Genomic DNA, 22,351 nt, shown 5'->3' on the forward strand with positions numbered 1-22,351 from the left:
CCCCTTTTTGGGACTTTGTCTCAAGAGGTTTCGTCCCTTACACAATCGTCTGATCCTTTTTAATTGTTAGCGACTTAACCAGCGCGAAACACCATTAGTTTCCAGTACAATTATGCTAGTAGAGAGCACAAAAATAGATTTTTGGCACCGATCCTGTGATTGTCAGAGCCCGAGGCCAAGTCCAAAATGTAGGCTCCCAAAATCAATGTAAATGCAAAATTCAACGATATATTATAACACTTTGTCTCAAGAGGTTTCGTCCCTTACACAATCGTCTGATCCTTTTTAATTGTTAGCGACTTAACCCGCGCGAAACACCATTAGTTTCCAGTACAATTATGCTAGTAGAGAGCACAAAAATAGATTTTTGGCACCGATCCTGTGATTGTCAGAGCCCGAGGCCAAGTCCAAAAAGTAGGCTCCCAAAATCAATGTAAATGCAAAATTCAACGATATATTATAACATATTATTAACTTAAAACAACAAACAAATATCTCAATCATCTCACAATTAATGAAAAAACTATTTTCGTTTTCGTTTTCCATCTTTTAATATTTAAAAAAAAAAAAATTTGGGCCAAAATAAGCTCTATGTGGTTTTGGGCCTGAGGCACAGGCCTCATTTGTCTGTGTCCAGGACCGGCCCTGCATATTAGTTATTTAAAAACTTTCTAAAATCATTATGTCCCCTAATCTGTGTGATCTCGATGTATAATTGAAACTCGAAAGAGACATCGGAATATATTAGTACGTCGAAAAGGATGCTTTCTGTATATGTTGGTAACCCCCTGGTCCCAAAAAAACCACACAAAATATAAGCTCTATGTGGTTTTGGGCCTGAGGCACAGGCCTCATTTGTCTGTGTCCAGGACCGGCCCTGCATATTAGTTATTTAAAAACTTTCTAAAATCATTATGTCCCCTAATCTGTGTGATCTCGATGTATAATTGAAACTCGAAAGAGACATCGGAATATATTAGTACGTCGAAAAGGATGCTTTCCGTATATGTTGGTAACCCCCTGGTCCCAAAAAAACCGCACAAAATAAAAAAAATTAGGAATTTCACCAAAAAAATGTCAAAAGGTTTTTTGTGGATGATAAGAGTGCATCACAGGAAAAATTTTCTCACAGATATACTCTCATCACATGAAAGGGAAATTAATATCTTACAATAATTTGAGTTAATAGCAGGAAACAACTGAAGCCTTTTATTGTTTAGCAGCTCCACGTGATTTAAATAATTGTTGACCAGAGTAGAGCTCTAGAATCATTACAAAAAAATAAAAAATAAAAAAAATAATAACCGCATTAGCACGCTCAGGGTGGACAAATTTATCTTTCTGGCCAATTTCATAATTATTGACATGGTGGAGGATTATGATATCTCTATCATTTTGGAACGACCATTTCGAGCTATCAGTCGAACTTTGATTGATGTGCAAGAACGCATTTTAAGAGTCCAAGTTCAAAACTCCACTTTCCACAAAAAATGGTTGTCAAATAGGGACTAATTTGCCCCAAATCTCGATACCCTAGACTTGGAAGTATTGTCGTTTATATTATTTTATAATCATAAATGCGAAAAACCAATTAGATATTTCTTTAATATAATAAAATCCAATGCCTTTCACTTATAGAAAATATTTTTTTACTTAATAAAAGTATAAGACAAATAAATATCAAATTTATTTACAAAACGAATTCAATATTTAAATATGATAATACCGAGTACCATGTCACCACATGATCAACAACATCCACTCGAAGGCATGAATCAAATTTCAATAGGTACTTGATGGCCTTCAAAACATTGAAAGTAACTTCGTTCATATGGGACTTTTAAAATGAGTTGCTCCTCTTGCACATCAAATGAAGCTCGATTGGTAGCCAGAAATGATTGTCCGAAAATGATAGAAATATCATGGCCCTCCTCCATGTCAAGAATTATGAAATCGGTCGGAAATAAAAATTTGTCCACCTTGACTAACACATCCTCAATGACACCCCGAGGATATTTAATTGATCGATTAGCCAATTGTAATGATACGGTGGTGGCCTTAACTTCTCCCAATGAATTTGGTATGTTTTTTAAAAGATTTTTGTATTTCAATTTTTATTAGTTTATTGTGTTTGCATAGGATAATTCTATTTTAAATAATTTTATAAATTTTCGGTTTTTTTCAACCAACTAATTAACCTTATATAATTTGGGGTCCTCACCAAAGCGGGGACCTAGGCGATTGCCTATTCCGCCTATAGTTAGGCCACCACTGGCCTTCCGAAAAATTTGTTTTCATCCAGTTTTTACTTTGAAGATGAAAATACTGAATGTTCGCAGCTCGAAAGAGAATTCAGAATTAGATATTGCTGAAGACTTGGCTTTACGGCTTCATTACACGACACTTTTAACGTTTTTCATGATGGACTATTTCTACAAAATATAAGCTGACATTGCTGAAAGCCATGAAGTTCTTCCAAATGCAGAGTTTGACCAAGTCGGATTATCAATAGATGTACCAAGCAATCAATTGGTTATAAAAAAATAAAAAATAGAATATAATCTCTCAACAGTACACAAGAGAACTCCTTGTAATTCTATTTATTATTCTCAAGCCATTCTGAACTGAGTTTCGGAATTTCTAATGTGAAGGATGCTCTGCCCCTTCACATCTATAGGTTATGTTTGAGTCTTTTTTTTTTTTTTTTTTTTTGGCGTAAAAAAAAATAGATTTTGAAATTTATGATTTTTTTTGGAGAATGTGTAGTCTAGAGAAAATTTTGAATTTACGTGTAAAATTATTTTATCGAGAAATGTGTGGTTAAAAATGAATTTTGAGAAAAATGGATTAGCATAATTTGATGCTTTGCATGGCAAACCCTTTAATTTAGCAGAATTAGGTTCTAGCAAAATATCAAAAATTGGGATCTCAATAATTATTTTTGGGGCACGAAAATACTTTTTAAAAGTACTAAGACTGTATTCCCTATTACCGTTAAATGAATTTTACAAAAAATGCCTCCAGGCATTATGATTTCAAATCTAGATGATAGATAACACATAAATTGTCATTTTTCAATTGGAATCATATCGAACTTCAAAGTATTCAATCCGCGATAAATCGTAAAGGCCGAATTCTGAAATCCATTATGTATAACATGTCTGAAATTTATAAAATATAAAGTAATTTAGCCCACCAATAGCGGGTGAAACTGAGCATCTTGTTGTGATGATTATCCCTGAAATTCGTATGAGTGTGAATTTGACTTTGATTCCTACATCTCTGGGTTCCTTCTTTGATTCGAGGGGGTTGGTACTAATCTACCCCCAGCTGGGCCTCTAGCAATATCGGATTATGTGAGTCCCAAAAGTTTGCAAATTGGCCTCTCTTGTTCTGGTGACTTATAAATGAGATCCTTCACCTATTTTTTATTTTCCCTCTCCCTCGTAGAGACAATTTTTCCCGCACATATAATTTTGAAATGAAATTAGAAAAGTTCCAATTTATCAAAAACTAAAATGTTATTTCCTCCATTCCATAAAAATAGATTTATTTTCTTTTTACGGTCTGTCCCAAATTATATATTACTTTTCTTATTGAGATTATAATCCATTTTTTAATTTCTATTGTGTCCATATTATTTTATGTGTTTTATTATCTACAAATATGAATTATTTATATTTAAACAATTATTTAATGAAGGGGTATCTTAGGGAAAATGTGAGAAAAAATTATGTTTCCAACTATATTAATTACATTTTCTCAATCTGTGTGAAAATGTAAACAAGTTTATTTTGTGGAATGGAGGGAGTATAATAATCAAATAAACAATTATTATTTTTTCGCAATTTAGCCTTATTGGTTTTGATAAAAAAATTTACTAGATTAAATAAAAGTTGATGAAATATACGATTAAAAAGTTGTAAATCTAATAAAATATTATTAAAATTATATGTTGACTTTGACTTAAATTTAAATTTTAATCAATATTTTTACTTAAATCAAATGGGGACGCATAGTTATTTAACTCATGAAATATACCATCAAAGATCAATTTAAACGTTGAAAAAACTTTCTTGAGTTGCGCTTGAGGAATCGTGTCCCAAAATTTCATCTTTCTTGAGTTTATCCACGTATAAAAGTCCGCTAAAGTTGTAAGAAAGCAGCAAGAACAGATTTCAATTTGCTGCCATCCTGAATGATTAGCATTGGAGCAGATGCTGTACACGGGAAATTTTGATCTTTCGTTGCATATTTTAAGGGCTAATCGTCTCTTTAAGAGGACTTTCAGACACTTCTTGATTCGCATCTGCCATGATCGATGTTAGCATTTGGTGCTTTCTTTCTTCATGGGCTCTCCTCCTGTTCGATTCCAGGATGATAAGTAATGCTGTAACATCAGCGGGGCTAACACCACCTACTCTACTTGCTTGTCCTATCGTTCGTGGCCTGACCTGGAGCATAAGTCAGCAGTTCAGAAATTAAATATTTTACACTACACAAGCATTTTTGCAACTGTGACCGTATCTTGACTATATTTGTGCTCGATTTTAGGCAATAAAATGATTTGTATCAAAAAATGATCATGGTTCTGCTAATAATTCAGAAGTAATAAATCATGACGGACATTTTCCAATCATGGCATACGCATAATTATGGAAGAAAAAAAATTTGTATTGTGATGATAATGATGCGAGATACCTTGGACAGTTTCTCACGTGCTTCATGTGACAATGTCGTCATTGCATAGTAATCAAGATCATCTGGAAGTTGTCTGTGTTGTCGATTAACCATCTACAGACAGAAACAAGATGAAGACATAAGATTCAGCCTATCATCCACCAAAACCACAAGATAGTATAACTGTTAACTAAGATCCATGGAATTTTAGCCCTTCTGTGAATTTGAATTTTGTGAAAAGTGATTTATTGGGAGAATTTGTGGTTAGGAAAGGTTATGGAGAAATGTGAAAAATCATTGTTTTTGGAGAACGAGTGATTGACAATGAGTTGAGAAAAAGTTTTTGAAAAAACCAGTTTCAAACAAGAGCTTAATATCCTGTCTGACTCCTAGAATAACTGCTTGAATTATTGACTCTTTAAGCCAATAATTCAAGCAGTTAAATTTTATGAATGTGAGTATGTGACAAAAAGATGGCAGATTGACGCGGATGCATTGGGAGTTATTTGGCCCACTTTACATATAAAACACAGAGTGGTATGTTGATGTTTAGAACTAGCTCAATGTATATAAAACACCTTCAGAAGCACACTTACTTACTCTTAAGGCCGTGTTTGGGAAACAGTATTAGATAAAACTGGACGGTGCAAAGGGGAAAAAAAAAAAAGTTAAAGAATCTATTTACTGTCTAGTCCTATCTAGTGATGAAATCAAACATGCCCTAAATTTAACTATTTGTCATGCTTCAATTATTTACCTGCTGAAGTTGGTTTTGCTGCCGTACAATGAAGCCTTCATACTTGATGTCAATCTCTACGCATTCTTTGTCCATCCTAGAGAGTAGATTATTCCCAAATCCATGCTTATCAAGAATTTTGTATTGCACATGTGGCTTCTTAAGAAGGCTTTCTAATGTTGATGAATCCCTCACCGGCTGACGAGACACCTCAGTGATTTCAGCAGCTAAATCTCCACCTGAAAGCAGACAAAGGAGATACTATGTTAAGATAGCATAAGAAGGCTTTCCAACTTTTACTAGATTCACCTCTATTGTTTCACCTAGAATGCTGTGCACGACAGATGTGGGAGAGGTTGGATGGGAATGAAAGAAGGGAGTCTGGTTACAAAAGTGCAGGATGCCGTATCCAAGTGATTTTGTAAGAAGATGTTCTTTAATTTTCTTTTCCCTTTTTTTCTATTTACTCTAACATAACCAACTTTACGTGATTAGCTCTGTGTGGATTTTTAGTGATTATTCATGACATAATTTTCAACAAGTGTACCAAGATTCTAGTTCTTGTGGCAGACGCATACAACTCATTAAAATGATACCAACAATCAAAAGAAGACAACAATTTCTATGTGGATATTGAGCACCCAAGTTTTTCCGATCCACATACTTTAATAATTCCTACCACTTCTGATTTAAGATACAAAAAAACATCGGTATATCTTGCAGAATATGACATCAAAAATTATAGATCAGTTCTTTCAAAGAAGAGGGAAATGATCAACCTGAAATCCTGGTTGTCTTAAGTCTCTGTTTCTCTTCTAAAATCCGTGCCTTCTTGTCCAAGTAGATTTTCCAGCGCCTATCATCTATTAAACCAATATCACGTCCCAGAGGTGTGAGGCGGTTGTCAGCATTATCAGAACGAAGAAACAAACGGTGTTCTGAGCGGCTGAAAGAAAATATATTTTAAGTAACCAAAAGGAACATATTCTTTTAAAGATATAAACAATGGGCTATGTACAATCCCTTTTATAGTCAAAAGTAGAATGAATAAATCAAAGTAGCTAGTATGAATTTAGAAGGGTTTTGTGCATTAAGGATCCACATAAGCTAATACATGTGTCGCATACCAGTCCATGGATATAAACATGAGTACTTAAATTGTACTTACCTGGTTAACATGCGATAAGGCTCTCTAAGGTCCTTTGTCACCAGATCATCAATCAAAGTCCCTATATAACTGGTTTCCCTCTCAAGAACTATCAAGGATTTACCAGCTGAATGCCTGGCAGCATTAATACCAGAAACGATTCCCTGTCAAAAAGAAAATATTGGAAAGGATTATCCCTGGCAGAGAACAAACCATTATGGTATCCTCCATAAAAATTATGAATCTCAACTGGCTAATTTTCTCCAAATATGAACACCTGTGCAGCAGCTTCTTCATATCCAGTTGTTCCGTTTATTTGACCAGAGAAAAATAGTCCTTCAATTTTCTTAGTCATGAGAGATGGCAAACACTGGTGTGCTGGAAAGTAGTCATACTCTACAGCATAAGCAGGCCTCAACATTGAACAATTTTCAAGACCAGGTAACGTTCTCAAGAGTGGCAGTTGTAGTCTCTCTGGTAAACCAGTAGAGAAACCCTGCAGGATAAGCAGACGATGATGGTTTAACAGTCATAGATATGATAAATTAATAATACAAATGTCAAATTCGTATTTCCCCTGGCAGTGCAACCAAACATTTTTAAAATAATAGCACAAACATCATTCACATACTAGATTTGGAATCCCCGCCAAGTAAAAGATTGCAATTTTGCAGATACTCAAGAGAGCTTTAGACCCTCAATAAGGGCTTTGGATAACAATATACATTTTTACATTCACTTGTACTTTTACCTTAACCAACTCATGTCTAGACTTGTAACAGCTTCCAACTTCAACCCCATTACACAATATAAAACACGCATTTTATGAAACAGGAAAGGCCCTCAATGCGTTACTTTCAAATAAGCAAACACTTTAGTCGGTTATCTGATATGTGATGCACTTTTATTTGGATAATGAAGCATATTAGTTTCCCTATTAGCAAATTCAAGATATTATGAGCCATAAATTTCAAAAGAAGTTCTTTCAAACAAAACTAAAACATAGATAAAGTATCAGAGAACAATAAAAGAAAGAAAAATATATGTAAACTATTGAGGGTTTAGATCAATTGAGAAAAGTTTACAAGGTTCTCCATTAGAAACATATCCACCTGTAGTGCCATGCAAATCAAAGAAATTGCAATAGAGAACAAAAGGTAAAGCTTCAAAAACCTGCACGTAGAGTTCAGGGACACTCCGACCCTCTGGTTCAAGAAATATTTGATGCGACTCTTTATCCTGAAATCTTACAATCTATATAGCACAAAATGTTAAACTGTAGCAGGAAAAAGCAAAAAGAAAATTAGGAACACGGACGAAAATTAGATGAGGACGCAAATTCAAGGTAGGTACTGACTGACAGATGGTTGGGCAGATAGATAGATGGACTGGTAGATCGATATATATAGAGAGCGGTCTACAAAACCATACCTTGTCTTCAATTGAGGGGCAGTATCGAGGTCCCTTGGCTTCCACCCATCCTCCATAAGTGGGGGTCTCGTGCAAGTTATCTTTAATTAATTGATGAGTGCTCTTTGTAGTGCGTGTAAGATAGCAGCACATCTGTTCTCGTTCAAGATGGTAATCAGGATCATAACTGAACCAGTTAACCTGTTTATCAATGAGACAATTAATACCATTAGTATAAAAAGGATACATTTCCCATAAGTTTTAATTAAAAGAAGACCAGCAGAAGCAGAAAAGACCATAAAAAGCCATATCTAGGCTTATGAAAAGCCTCGTACAGTGTCAAGTGAGGAACTAGGCTGCCTGACTACTCATTATTCAATATGCATGCCACTAGCTTAGCAATGTTCAGCAACATGTAAGGAACTAGGGTCTATGAGCAACCTTTTCTTTTTTTTTTTGGGGGGGTTTGTGTGTGTGTTCACTACTGTGCCTCGCATTCAGAAACAGGGCAGTGGGTATACATAATAATTTCACATTATAAAATTATTTCCAAGGCCACGGGATAGGACTGATTGGCTAATATTTCTAAATTTAATGTTGGTTTACTTTCTCACAAACCATAGTAATAATATTTTAATTGAATCATTTATTTCTTTGTTTAAGAAAAACTAGCAGAAGCAGAAAGCTTATGTTCATGTAACTGCTACTTATACTACGTATTGAATTGAGTGGCATGACCTCTTCATCTCCGTGTTGAGGCTCCAATCCTGAGAAATCTACTGTACGACAATCAACACGCGCAGGGGTTCCAGTTTTTAGCCGGTCAGTTTCAAATCCAAGCTGCTGCAAGTTTTCTGTTAGACCATGTGAAGCTGATTCACCAGCTCGTCCTGCAGGCATCGAAGCTTTGCCAACCCAAATTTTCCCGCTCATGAAAGTACCAGTAGTAAGAACTACAGAAGGTGCGTAGAAATTCATGCCAAAAAATGTACAGACACCTTCCACGTTGTCATTCTTCCCTACTAAAATGTCTGTCACCATTGCTTCCCTTATAGACAGGTTTGGCGTACTGAAAAAGGGAGCTAGTCAGAAAATGGGAGTCATTTTTTTTTTTTTTAAAACAAAATTCAAGGTAATGACTGCGAGAAGCATATCCGCCCAGATGGTGGTATAACATGGCTGTATACTTTCGCATTGCAAGTACTTATAAAAGTATATATAATTATTCATTTCATAATATTTATACCACAAAGAAAGTTATGTAAAGTAGTCTAGAATTTGATCCGTGCACCACACCCTATGAAAACAAAAGCCAACAAGCAATTCAGAACTAACTGAGCCCAGAAGATTCAGTGGTAAAAGTATCCAACGCTCCTTCAGCAATTCAAATCTGTGGTCATTTATTTATCCATTTTGATATGAAGCAAAGTTTTATTAACGATATAGATAAATAGATTCTCCGAACCATGAACAAATAAAAATAAAGTAAAATCCTTAAACTCCCTAGATGTAGAAGTCTATAAAGAAGACGAAAAATTCGCTCTATCCCATAAATCCCCAAGCAGCTATACTTTTCCTATAATTTTTGGATTCTTTATATTCGAACAACCCAATATATGGTTAAAACCACATGTTCCCACAAAAAAATACGATCTCGAGAAAAACTACTGTTTTTCCATAATTAGTATGCCGCAACTTTCAGGAATACTCAATTCAAAACCAGCTTCTAATTACAAGCTGCACCACAGAAATCTAATGACGTCAGTGTAAGAATAAGTGATAATAGTTTAAGTTTTCCTCTTACACATAAAACGAGAAAGGGGTACATAGGACTCTCTCTTAAAACTTAAGCAAGATTTCAAAATGAAATCAAAAGGTTCCAATAATAGATAACTCGGAAACTCAACTACAGTTTAGAAATAGTAATTGCAAGAGAGTACTCCAAGGATCCAACTCCCACGATCTTCTACCAAAATACATGAGGCTTTAGAGACAACTCTCAAGAATGGATAGCAAAGAAGATGAATCCAATATAGTATCCCGTAAAATCTTGATGAAATTGAAAATTCTAGGAAATTGAATTATCTTCGGAAATCAAACAAAGTAAATGGGAACGTTTTTCAAGGCCAAGGCTTTGTACGGTAAAGCTAAGGAGCAACAGCCTCTCCAAATATCTTCACAGAATCAAATTCTGTCTCTTGTCCTGACATGCCATTAGTGAACCAAATGAAAAAAGGAAACCTTGGGTATGTACTCATTTTTCTTAAATCTCAAAATAACACCAAATGAAGTGTGCACGTTGATTACTTTATCTTAAGCCAACTGATTTACCTCCAACACAAACACTAGTGATGAGGACATCGGACGACGTTTACTTATTTTATTTAAGTTTTATTTATTTTCTTGGACTATTATTTAAATTTGGACTTGTATGGGCTCGAGCCCAAGCTCATTAGGGTTGTTTTACTATTTAAACATATTTTGCATTGTAATTTTCAGTTGATGATAGATGAATAATTATTTTGGTCGCTTATGGCTTATGGCGCATCCCTCCCCTTCTTCTATTGAATTCTTCTTTTATCCCCTCCCTTAATTCCCCATTCTTTCTGAATCTTTCTTCTATTTCTATTAATCATCCTTTTGGTGCTGCATCAAATTTGGTATCAGAGCCTAAATTTGGATAATCTCTCATTTCCAATCCAAAAATCTCTTTCAATTTCTTTCCTAAGAACTTGTGGAACAATACAAACAAATAAACTTTTAGTATGAGCAGCCAAATTATTATTTTTCCAGCTTTTTCATAGTTGTTCAAAAAAAAAAAACTGTTCACGTTACTGTTCACAGTCGGAAATTTCAGTTTAGGTTTTTTCTGAAATTTCAGTTCACATCCCAGCCCCCAAAAAAAAAAAATCCTGTACTGTTCACGGGTACTATTCATACCCGAAAATTCATTTTTTTTTTGGTATTATCAGCTTCAAAAAAAAAAAAGTTACTGTTCACACAAAAAAAAAATTCTCATTTTTTTCCTCCTGCTGCTGCTCATAAATAAATAAAAAATAATTGTGGTGTTGTTCCACAAATCCCAAACCCTAGCATTCAAGCCTACTTAGCCCTTCAACCCATATATTCCCTCTCTATAACCTACTCCATTCATTTTTTTATCAAAACACTTGGGCCATAAGCTAGTGGCCCAAATTACTCCCAAATCGCACTAAACGCACAGCCCATCTCTCATCATTTATTTAGCCAATCCACTTGCTTTTCAGCCCAATAAACACTAAATCCAACCCACTTATCACATATTATCACAATCGACCCAACACCATTCAACCCATGATCAGTCCCAAATATCCAACCAAACCCGATTATAACCAATCCATTAAAATCAAATACCCCACAGTTTCACCCGATTTCTCTCTCATAACCACTCTCTTGCCGCTGCCGCCTCTAATCACCATTACGTCACCACTTCATTATCTATTGTACCCAGGCATCCAGAGCACTACCGCTTCATCGCCATAGGCCACCACCACCTACCCAAGATCATACACTTCCACAACAATTACCACACTCATATATTTTCTCGTCCATCTCAACAATCTAAAAGCCACAGTCACTACACACAATTTTACGTCCATACTAGAACTAGCACAAGTTACAGTCTACAGGGGCTAAAATCATTGGATACGAAGGGAAGAACAGAAGCATAGTTGGGGCTTATAAGTCGGCAATTCAGATCAAGCGGCATACAAATAATCAAAACTAAACAACAGGGAATCTTTGATCTCTATTTAGTATTGGTTTATACTACTGCTTCATTTTTAAAATTGCATCAATTAAAATCTTGTGCTGCTGTTATTGTGATAATTTTAACCTTAAACCTCACTTGATCAAAATCATTAATCGAATTGACACCAGTAACCGAATTGACTTCCATTGTTCCCCACTTAAATTGATTAGAGAATTTGACTAGTGTTGACCCTTGTTTTGCCATTTTACATGTACTAGCAGTATTAGCTTGTTTTGGATTTAATTAATCCCAATATTTAAAATTAAATTAAAAAAAATGGTACAAGTTATTTTCCATTGCTTGCACGTATTGTTCACTGATCTCATCATAGCACGTCATTTAGCTGGTATTACATTACATGTAGTTGCATAGTGGTCGTCTTGTCATCTCTATTTCCAATACATTGACCATGGATCCATCCCAATTTGATGCACTCACTACACAATTAGCGCAACTTGCCACTAGCCTATCGACTGTCCAATCAGATATAACTGCTACTCGTGAGGAGAGAAAGAACCTAGCTGCTAAGTTGAGCAATTTTAAGCGAACCCCTCGTTTAACTGACACTAATTCTGAAGCGTCTCATAATAGACAATATAATCGTGAACAAAGTGATCAAAAATATTTTCGACGCGATCGTAAGAATAGGGATCAGATTCGTAAGCGAGAACGAGATAATTTTGAAATTCTTACTCAATGGAATGCCCTTAAACAAGGAAATCAATTAGTGACTGAGTATATCGCGCAATTTGAGGAATTTCGAACCAAATGTCATTTAATTGAGGATGAAAGCATGACTTTGAGTAGGTTTAGCCAAGGTCTGAGAGATGATCTTAAGCGCGAACTTTTCCTTCGAGGTGTCACTACTCTTGATCACGCTTATTCTTTAGCTCGAGATTATGAGTTGATTATTAGTACTCCATATGAAAAGCGTGGTCATCGTCGTTCACCCATCTCATTAGCATCGCCTCATCATAAGTCTATCATAAAACATTCTCCGTCTAATGTTCCTCCTATTTGGAAAAATAATTGTAAAGGTCGTGATAGTCTAAGATCTTCTTCTTCATGTAGAAAGCGTAATGGCAATCATCTTTCGGTTTCATTGGCTCCACTTCCTCCTGTTAAGTCCCTTCTAAGACCTCCCCCGTCTAATGTGGCTCCACTTCCTCCTGTTAAGTCCCTTCTAGGACCTCCCCCATCTAATATTCCTCCAATTTTGGAAAATAAGGGTATAATTTGTGAAACTCCAAAGACTTCTCACTTGCTATGCATCAGCTGTAAAGATTTTGGCCACATCTCTTCCAAATGTCCTAACCGAGCCTTAGTCATAGAAGAACGAAAGAATGCAATAGAAGAGTCGTTAGAAGATCTAGCATATGGCCCTAAACTTGAAGATTTTGATGATTATAGTGAGGACACTTCCTTAAGTGGAATCCCGACCCTTCCCGAGACTTTAGAAACTATACCCCTTGTTTCCGACAACTCTCAATCACATGTTATATGTCGTACCCTTACCCAACTCAAAGAGTTTGATGATTTCACTAGTCACCCTTGGAGAATCCAGTCGCTTGTTCTTAGCACTAAATCAAAATTCTCCACTACTGACCAACCTCAAACTGATGATCAAATCGAAATTGCTAACCGAAGTCTTGGCAATTTATTACAGTCTCTAGTACAGAAAAATCTTGAGAATTGGGACTCGATCTCCCCAACTGTTCACATCGCATATAACAATTCTATGAATCAATCTCTAGGTCTAAATCCATTTGAAGTTGTTCATAGTTATAAGTTTAGGCGACCGTTAGAACTTATTCCCATGTCCCCGTATGCTAGTGTGTTGTTGTCAGCTGAAGCATTTGTATATCATCTTCATGACTTGCATATTGAGATCAATAAACAACATGATGCAAGTAATGCATTATATAAACTTCAAGCTGATTCGCATAAACAATATTTTGAATTTAATATTGGGGATTATGTCATATTGCAAGCTTGTAGTGCTGGTCCTTTAAAAATTTTAAAGCATGTTGGTTCAAATGCACATGTCATTGCTCTTTCTTCACATTTTAGCCACCACTCTACTTTAAATATTGAGGACTTCATTACTTACAAATACCGTATTACTTCCTTTAATGATCCATTTCTACCTAACTTTGTGGACCCCCAATTTGACTATATTGATATTTCTACTTTAATACCATCTATTACAGCACACAAAGATAAAATTGATGTTATTTTAGATGAACGTGTTGTATTGACCAATGATGGCAAAATTCAGTACTTCCTTGTTTGTTGGGTAAATCGACGTACTTCTTATGCTCCTCATTATGTACAATCATGTGAAAATGTTGAAGATGAGGTGCATGAGTATTGGTTATTTGAAGTCCAGTATCAGTACTTGGTTAGAAGGAAAGATCAGCCCCCTTGGTCAGATCATATTCTTGGGAATAAGCTACAGTTTTCAGTACTATCAATTATGGAATTTCGTTACTTGGTTCGTCAGAAAGATCGTCCCCCGTGGCTTGACTTGAAACATTTGGAGTATCAGATTGACTGCAGCCTATACTATCTATCAACTCGACAGAGTCGAGTTTTTCTCCCACCTGGGAGGGTTGATGAGGATATCGGACGACGTTTACTTATTTTATTTAAGTTTTATTTATTTTCTTGGACTATTATTTAAATTTGGACTTGTATGGGCTCGAGCCCAAGCTCATTAGGGTTGTTTTACAATTTAAACCTATTTTGCATTGTAATTTTCAGTAGATGATGGATGAATAATTATTTCGCTTATGGCGCATCCCTCCCCTTCTTCTATTGAATTCTTCTTCTATCCCCTCCCTTAATTCCCCATTCTTTCTGAATCTTTCTTCTATTTCTATTAATCATCCTTTTGGTGCTGCATCAACTAGTTTGCCAGGTTAACAATCACGAATACTATTGGAATCCAGTTGTTCTCTAAACGTCAACAGACATTTAAAAGTTACAAAGTTCTGTTTAGAGTTAGAGAGACTGGAGAAGGGATTTTCAACTTATTCCATGAAAGTTAGGTGTCAAACAAACATGTTTGTCTATGGATCGTAATTAAGCGAAACATTTACATTTAAAAGTTACAAAGTTCTGTTTAGAGTTAGAGAGACTGGAGAAGGGATTTTCAACTTATTCCATGAAAGTTAGGTGTCAAACAAACATGTTTGTCTATGGATCGGAATTAAGCGAAACATTTGATTTTTAGCATTTGGCCTGCAGCCAAAAAATAAAAAATTGAATAACGCTATAGTTACAGATTTTATTCATCCTAATGGCCTGTAAAATATATCATCCATAAAGGACAACCAATATTGACTAGCTATTATAAGATGATGTAGAAATAATGAAGCCTGAAGGTGCACCTGAATAAAACTATGGCACACAATCTAAATTAAAGGTTTAACATTTGAATATTTTTGTGCTCTTTTACAAATCTGGAAAGAAGCAGGTAGTAGACGCCTTACGCATTAAGATAGAACATCAGAGCCACAAAAATAAAAATAAAAAAGTGCTAGAAATCTTAACAAGTTAAAGTTGGAAACTCAAATTCATCTGACAAAAAATGCTTCAAATGCATATATAACTTCACCAAATGAGAAACTAAAGACAACTATATAGAGGATATCTGTAACTCCTAAATGACCCAACATGTTCTACTTCATTGTTGTCTACATCCTTTAAACATCAACTGAGTTTAGTAGCACCAGCAGGTATACTGAGTTTCATAAGTCAGAGATCTTTCTAAATGGAAGTTAGAAATTTGAAGACAGAAAAATCATTTTAGGAGCAAACTAGTGTTCATCACAATATAAATCTATAGAAGAGCTGCAGACACATCATGCTGAAGTGTAGAATCACAAAACTCAAATGTGGAAACAAACATTTCTACAGGATCAATGGCAAACTTGCCTTTCCACAATCTTCTTCATTTCCGAAGCATACTCCCTTTTATCAGTTTGAGCACGCAGTGCCCTAACAGCAGGGCCTCTTGAAATATTAAGGACGCGCTTTTGCAAATAACACCTGAAGTATGAACATATTATGGCCAGTCATGTGCCGTAAACCACAAAAAAAATACAAAAGACATTTTCTTAACCATCAAGAGGTCAATAAATTAGAGGCAATGCCTAAATACGATCAAATAAAAGATGGTCTAGAATATTGAAAAAAATAAAACAATTTCCCTTAATATATGTTATCTTATAAGGTAGTAAGTGAAAATGTTTTGTGCCAGATGATTGTCACAGTCAAAAGAATGGATCTTCTGCAGGTATGCCGTGGTATCCCATAGCATATGGAGTATGTTCTCAAAAGCCAGATGGATTCAGTTCCTGAATATGGCCCTTCAGGGCCAAATCACCATGTTATCCACTTCACTACGATAATTCTTTTGCATTTCCTCCTCAATTGTATTGCTGTTTACTACTACTTCCCCCACCCCTCTCCTGATTAAGCTGTGCAACACTCATCCTGAGTAGAACTTTTTTGTCAGGATAAACAAGTGTCGAACGTTTCCAGAAGCAAATTCAACGCCTGTGTGATAAAGATTTTGGTAAAAAAACTTAGCAAATTTTGATAAAGTTGATGAAATGTGTGGCTGAAAAGTTGATGAAAGTTGTGGGTCCCATTAAATATGTGGTTAAAATTGAGGTTTGGTCATTTAAGAATTGATAAAATTGTAGCAAATTTTCATCCAACAAGCATTTAATGTCGAACTAGTTATCCATAGATTAGACAAAAACTGTGTAAGCTGTAAGCGAAACATGCAGCAATGAAAGTGATCTGACAGCATCCAACACAAAACATTCAATTTGGTAATATACATTTGGATTTTAAGTAAATTGCTTATCAAAAATACTTCATTCTACATTACATTCAATTCTATCTTCAAGTCTAATTCCTCTTTCACCGACCATTCATGTGTTTAGTGCCTTATCTCCAGAACTGAATCTATTTTATGTGAAATTCTTTCCTTCACAACTGATAATCCTGTGATATACTATTTTGCAATAAGGTACATCCAGGCAAAGCCTTGAGATATGTTTAACAAATATATAACATGTTCCAATTGGGAAAATGCTTCCCTGGCATGATTCAGGGCATATCACATTATCCAGATGCTCTAACAAGACATTTGGTATGGTCCGAATGGACAAGCATTACAGCATAGTCGCAATACAAAGTAAAAGTTAAAACAATGAAATTAGTTATTTCGTAACTGAGTGGATATTACATGATTACATCCATCAAAAGCATATCAGGTTACTTTTCTCATGATATTTCTTACGTGCATGCAGCCATCACATAAATATGACAGGAAGACCAGTGGAGAAATCTATTCTGCTTGTCTATTCGAATATCTAGTCAAGCATAAAATTATTGTATTCTCTTCTTTCTGTTTACCCAGTAAAATTTAAATGCCAATCTCAGTGAGAGGATAGACATACAAGGACACGTGAAGTAGAAAACTTAAAAACCATATACACATGTAAATAAACATAAGTACATAAATAAGCATGCATAAATCAACCATGTATATAAACAAACAAATATATCCCATTGATGAGTGGGTGTGTGCGCGTTTGCATGGAAACAGATAAACGACACTCTTCCCATTTACGATTATGGTAAACATGTAGGACATTTTGCCCATGTTTGGTGTAGCTAAAAATAAGATTTTTAATAGATTTTGATACAAACTGATGAAATGTATGGTTAAAATTAATTGTTGATTTTAAATTAGATTTTTATCAACTGTTTAATTTACACCAAACAGGGGCTTAGGGTCACAGATTAATAGGTATTCCTTTTACAAATTTATGTGATAACTAAATGTGATCCATCGTTGTAACAATCGTTGAAATAGTAACATGACATATCTATGAACTAAGCACAATTTATACACACAGATGAGATATTCTTTTCATCATTCAATGTCTAAATCGTGCTTCAGAAAATAATCTTCACAAATCAGAATCACATTTGCATCATGAAGCAAATTAATAGCAAGTGAGTTCAGTCGTGATAGTAAAACAAATCTAAAACTATAAGAATTGTTCAAAAAGAAACTCAACATTTACATGGTTATAGGGGTGCTGAACACACCATAAATGTTAAGAGAATGATATATGTTCAGATGAATGTCTGGACAGTGATCCTTGAAGTGTCCGAGAATGCAAAAGCATGGTCAAAACTAAGGAGGTCAGTAGACAATATGGTCAACTTAGAACTCATATCCCACTTAGTTCGGACATCAACATCAGCAAATTACAGCTAGCATATATACCAGGTTTTTCAGCTGAGATTACCTGTCAGCTACCTTTCCAATTTCACCACCAAGCGCATCCACTTCATGTACGAGTTGAGACTTTGCAGGCCCACCCACTGCCGGATTGCAAGGCTGCATTTAACTCCACTTAGCAGAATCTCTATGCAAAATTTCAAGAATATTTAAAAGTAATCTAACATGACAAGGAACTCAGTAACTGATTTTGATGCAATCCATTTGAAAAAGAAGAAAAGAAATTTTAGAAGTTCTGTTGGTTCTTGCTCGGTCCTTTGGACCCTTGGATGATTCAGACTTCAGAGCCTGATTATTCTATCCAATCAAAGTAACTAACACTAAATTGAAGTAACAATATAACAACTTCAACTCTCTTTTTATCTTATATCTAGATTTCACTCTGAGATCATTTAATTGTTGTATTATATTTCCTTTTTTATTCCACAAAACTAAAGCACTAGAACCCTGGTCCTTTACTTTAATCAACAAGGCTGCTTTCCCTGCTAACCATTCTCGGAGATTGCACTGCCAGGTGAGATACGATCCCATTTCGTCAAGGAAAGAAGTCCAACAGCAGCTGATCATAGCTTTGAGTGGTTTTAAGCAGCAGTGTCTAGAAACTAAGCTTTGAAGCTTTGGACTGGAAGGAATTTAGGAAAGGTCTTACACACATGTATGAAATAAATCGTGTGAATATCAACAAATTCTTGGCACACCAGTCTTCAATTTTGGACTATATCTCCGGGATTGCTGCCTAACCCACCAGCCAAAGCCACAATGATTTTCGATCCAGGCACCAAAGATGGTGGGTACCTTCCCCATCTCTCTTCACCACCACCACCCTCCCCACTATATGCACCTTTGAGTTCTTCACCACTGGTATTCTTTACAAACTAAAATAAGGAGAAACTCACAAAGCATGACACATGGTTCACTTGCAGTAAAAAGTTAGTTTCTCCATCTCAACCATGAGTGATGAGAGTTTAACTTCATCGTGTGTAGTAACACGGGCTTCGTACCCAAGTCGTTATATCATACGTACTGTCTACTTTGGGAGAGCACCTGACCTTCTTACCCCTCACGAATTTCTATTGTGTCCCCCGGACAAGACCTTCACTTTATGAGAGACTTAAGTTAAATTCTCGTATCAAATTTTATGAGACTTCGTTGAAAAAAGAGGGTAAGAAGGTCGGATGTCTTCCCAAGGCGAATAGTACATATGATATAACAGCTAAGACACGAGGAAAGAGTCATTCAAAAAAAGCGTCAATTGATATCAAGACTCAACTTATATCTCTCATGAAGTAGAGGTCATAGGTTTAGATCATGAAGACGCGATCAAAATTTGTGAGGATTAAGATGGTTAAGACTCTCCCAAAGTGGAGAGTATGTATGATATAAAGTCTTGGCTATGAGACTCAAATCGTCACAAAAAATGCGCTTTTATTGTTTTGTAACGACCTAAGCCTCGTACCCTAACCGTTGGCCAACCCTCGAGTCGTTACAAAAAATGAGCTTTTTTTGTTTTGTAACGACCCGAGCCTTGTACCCATAATGACTTAACACGAGGTCCAGATGAGACTGAATGAAGGTCCTATTATTGAAAACTACATTCATGGAGATAAAGAACCAAAAGTTGAAATTTAAATAGATATGTCAAATAGTAAGGTAAGGAACTTCTTAAAGCTCTGACTTATGATTGGTGGAATAGCCTTCTTTTCCAGAAGTGTTGGTTCGAATCCAACTCGGCAGATTATACACTTTACCGAAGTGGTAAATCAAAAATGAGATAAGAGATGTTAGCATTAACTCCCATTTTTTCAAGTAGATAAAGGTAGAAAGAGGGAACGGATTTCGATTAGAACCTTACGATTTCTAGGATTTGATTGGAGCCAAGGAGCTGTGAATCATAAGTCAACCAAGAGCAAAGGCTCATTTATGATAGAGCCTTTTTATTGACATTAGAGGGCGGCGGGATGAAACCTTCTCGTTCGCCTGCACCAACATCAAAGGTAGACTCTCTCTCTCTTCTATACGATAGGCTAGTCCCATATGTTAACTAGCGAAACTCTTGACATACGGATTACCATGTGTCGAAGGAATGGATTCATGAGTTGTTTAAGAAATCCTTTCAAGATTTTCGCCGGGAAGCGTAGCGAAATCCTGATGACATTACAGCAAAAATTGGATTTGGTTGAAACTCTGAGCAGAAGCTCATAACGGAATCAATCCCAACTTCCCTTCCCAAATGATTATCCATCGAAATTATCAGACAATGTTGTAAAACCCTTTGATAACATATAACAAAAACACATTTAAGCAAAGAAATGACAATCTTCACAACTAAAGCCCTTGTTTGAGCCCCATTCTTTGAAAAAAATGCATTATTAAACAGTATTTTGACATCATTTCAACTACACATTCTTCAATAAAATAGTATTACACGCAAATCCAAAACTTTTCTAAATTTTTAACCACACATTTCACATCAATAATCTATTCAAAAATGCATTTTTATGACAAAAATGGGGCTCAAACGGCATAATAACGAAAAGACTTAAATCTTTATCAATCTACCTGCCATGCAATGCGGTCAATATTGAGCGTGAGAAGAAGTGTTTTTGCCCCTATACGAGCAGATGAAAGGGCAGCTTCACAGCCTGCATGCCCCCCTCCGACAACAATCACATCATATCTCTCATTTGAAGCGTCACTGTGCTTATCCCACTCTGCAGAGTATTTATAATCAAGAAATAGGATTTCACAATATGTTTATAAAATTCAGCTTATAGAAGCTCTCCAGAGATGAGAAAACATATTCAATTCTAGTTATTTCTGGGAACGATAAAATGTATATATCGCTACTCCTTTTTTCGATTTATAAGATCAAAGTAAGAAAAAGTGAGAGCATTGATATTTGTTTGCTCCCCGGGTCATAAATGTAAAATTACAATTGAATATAGAGTTTTAGTTCTGCATAATTCTAGAGACAAATTTCAGAATCTAAAAAGAGGTGTAGTTTATTATCTCGAAGAATAGATATAAAATATGTAAATAAATAATTTTGCATTCCAACTTTTTAAAGTTTTCAGAGCTACAAGTCATCCCTTTTATTCAGTTTTACTAATTATCAGCCAAAATTCAAAAATTTAACTTTGGGACTGCCTTTTTATGTATATATAAGCATAAAATAAGATTCCAAATTCCCTCGCGTTATTAAAAAATAAATAAAAATGCATAGAGCTTTTGTGTTGATGGAATGGCAATGCCACTAGAACTAAAGGATAAAAATCGCACCTTGTGAGGTGGTGGAGGCAGAGATACTAAAGCGACGACGTGGTGCTGCGTGAGAGGAGACGAAGAAACCCCTGCGACCGTGAAAGCGCAGGCTCTGGCGACAATTGAGTAACCGAGGCCGTTGCTTGGCAGAAGAAAGAGGGGAAAACAGAGAAGAATGAACGGAAAATTGGGAGACGATTCGCGTAAGATGAAGTGATAAAGTAGTCACCATTTTTGCAGAGATATGAGAACACGGTGAATTTTCAGACAATCAGTAAAAGCCATAGCAGCAGTAGCCGTGCCATTGTGCCATGGCAGGATAGAGAGAATTGTGGAGGCGGCACTAGCCAAGGGTAGAATCAAGAAATAAATTAAATAATTAATAATTTGTAGGAACCTGGCCTCCAAGTGGATCGAATATGGATAGAATTTATCTATGTTCGATTTGATTCAATAAATTCTTAGATCTGATTCAATTATTCAACGAATATTTAATTATTAAATTTATATTGATTTGCTATATTATCAGATATTAAATCTCATAATTCGATTCGAAATATTTTATACGTTCTTTTTTTTTTAAATGACAAAATTTTTAATCTGAATACAAAATTTATTAGGGTCATTTACAGAAAAAAAAAAGTCCAATTTTACATATATCAATTCAAAAATGTCAACTTTTGATAATCCTTACAAAAATGGCCAAATTTAATACCAAATTCTCTATTTTACCCTTATGAGAGAATAAATAATTTCGTATTGCACACGTCAAATCACAATTAATACTAGACACGAAAATGTCGAGAACAACATTTAAAGTGTAGATAAATGTCATGTTTGAAATGAAATGTCATTCTAAACATTTAATATGTCGAGAACAACGTTTGAAATGTCGAGAACATTTAATATTTTGATTTGACATATGTACTTTTGAATTATAAACGGATTCAAATATCGAGAACGACATTTGAAATGTCGATAACATCATTTTAATGT

General features: G+C 35.3%; 1 protein-coding gene across 3 annotated transcripts in view; it reads right to left on the reverse strand.

Annotated features, from left to right (window-relative positions):
- Nucleotides 1-21,749, reverse strand: part of LOC111410517 (tRNA uridine 5-carboxymethylaminomethyl modification enzyme MnmG) — an 80,054-nt gene extending 58,305 nt beyond the window's left edge. Inside the window, exons 1-13 of one of the 3 annotated variants that reach the window (XM_023040892.1) lie at nt 21,374-21,731; nt 20,654-20,805; nt 18,102-18,193; nt 15,703-15,816; nt 8,712-9,042; nt 7,995-8,174; nt 7,737-7,817; nt 6,841-7,059; nt 6,585-6,727; nt 6,196-6,362; nt 5,438-5,655; nt 4,702-4,794; nt 4,037-4,454 (exon numbers count right to left, since the gene is read on the reverse strand). In XM_023040892.1, the coding sequence (XP_022896660.1) occupies nt 4,257-4,454; nt 4,702-4,794; nt 5,438-5,655; nt 6,196-6,362; nt 6,585-6,727; nt 6,841-7,059; nt 7,737-7,817; nt 7,995-8,174; nt 8,712-9,042; nt 15,703-15,816; nt 18,102-18,193; nt 20,654-20,805; nt 21,374-21,587 (2,202 nt within the window). In that variant the 5' untranslated portion in view covers nt 21,588-21,731 and the 3' untranslated portion in view covers nt 4,037-4,256. Of the gene's footprint in view, nt 1-4,036; nt 4,455-4,701; nt 4,795-5,437; nt 5,656-6,195; nt 6,363-6,584; nt 6,728-6,840; nt 7,060-7,736; nt 7,818-7,994; nt 8,175-8,711; nt 9,043-15,702; nt 15,817-18,101; nt 18,194-20,653; nt 20,806-21,373 lie in introns of those variants that run through there. The other 2 variants (XM_023040895.1, XM_023040894.1) reach the window with 2 other exon arrangements.
- Nucleotides 21,750-22,351: the final 602 nt, after the last annotated feature.

The sequence above is a fragment of the Olea europaea genome, chromosome 15 (genome assembly GCF_002742605.1).
Source record: "Olea europaea var. sylvestris chromosome 15, O_europaea_v1, whole genome shotgun sequence".
NCBI lineage: Eukaryota > Viridiplantae > Streptophyta > Magnoliopsida > Lamiales > Oleaceae > Olea > Olea europaea.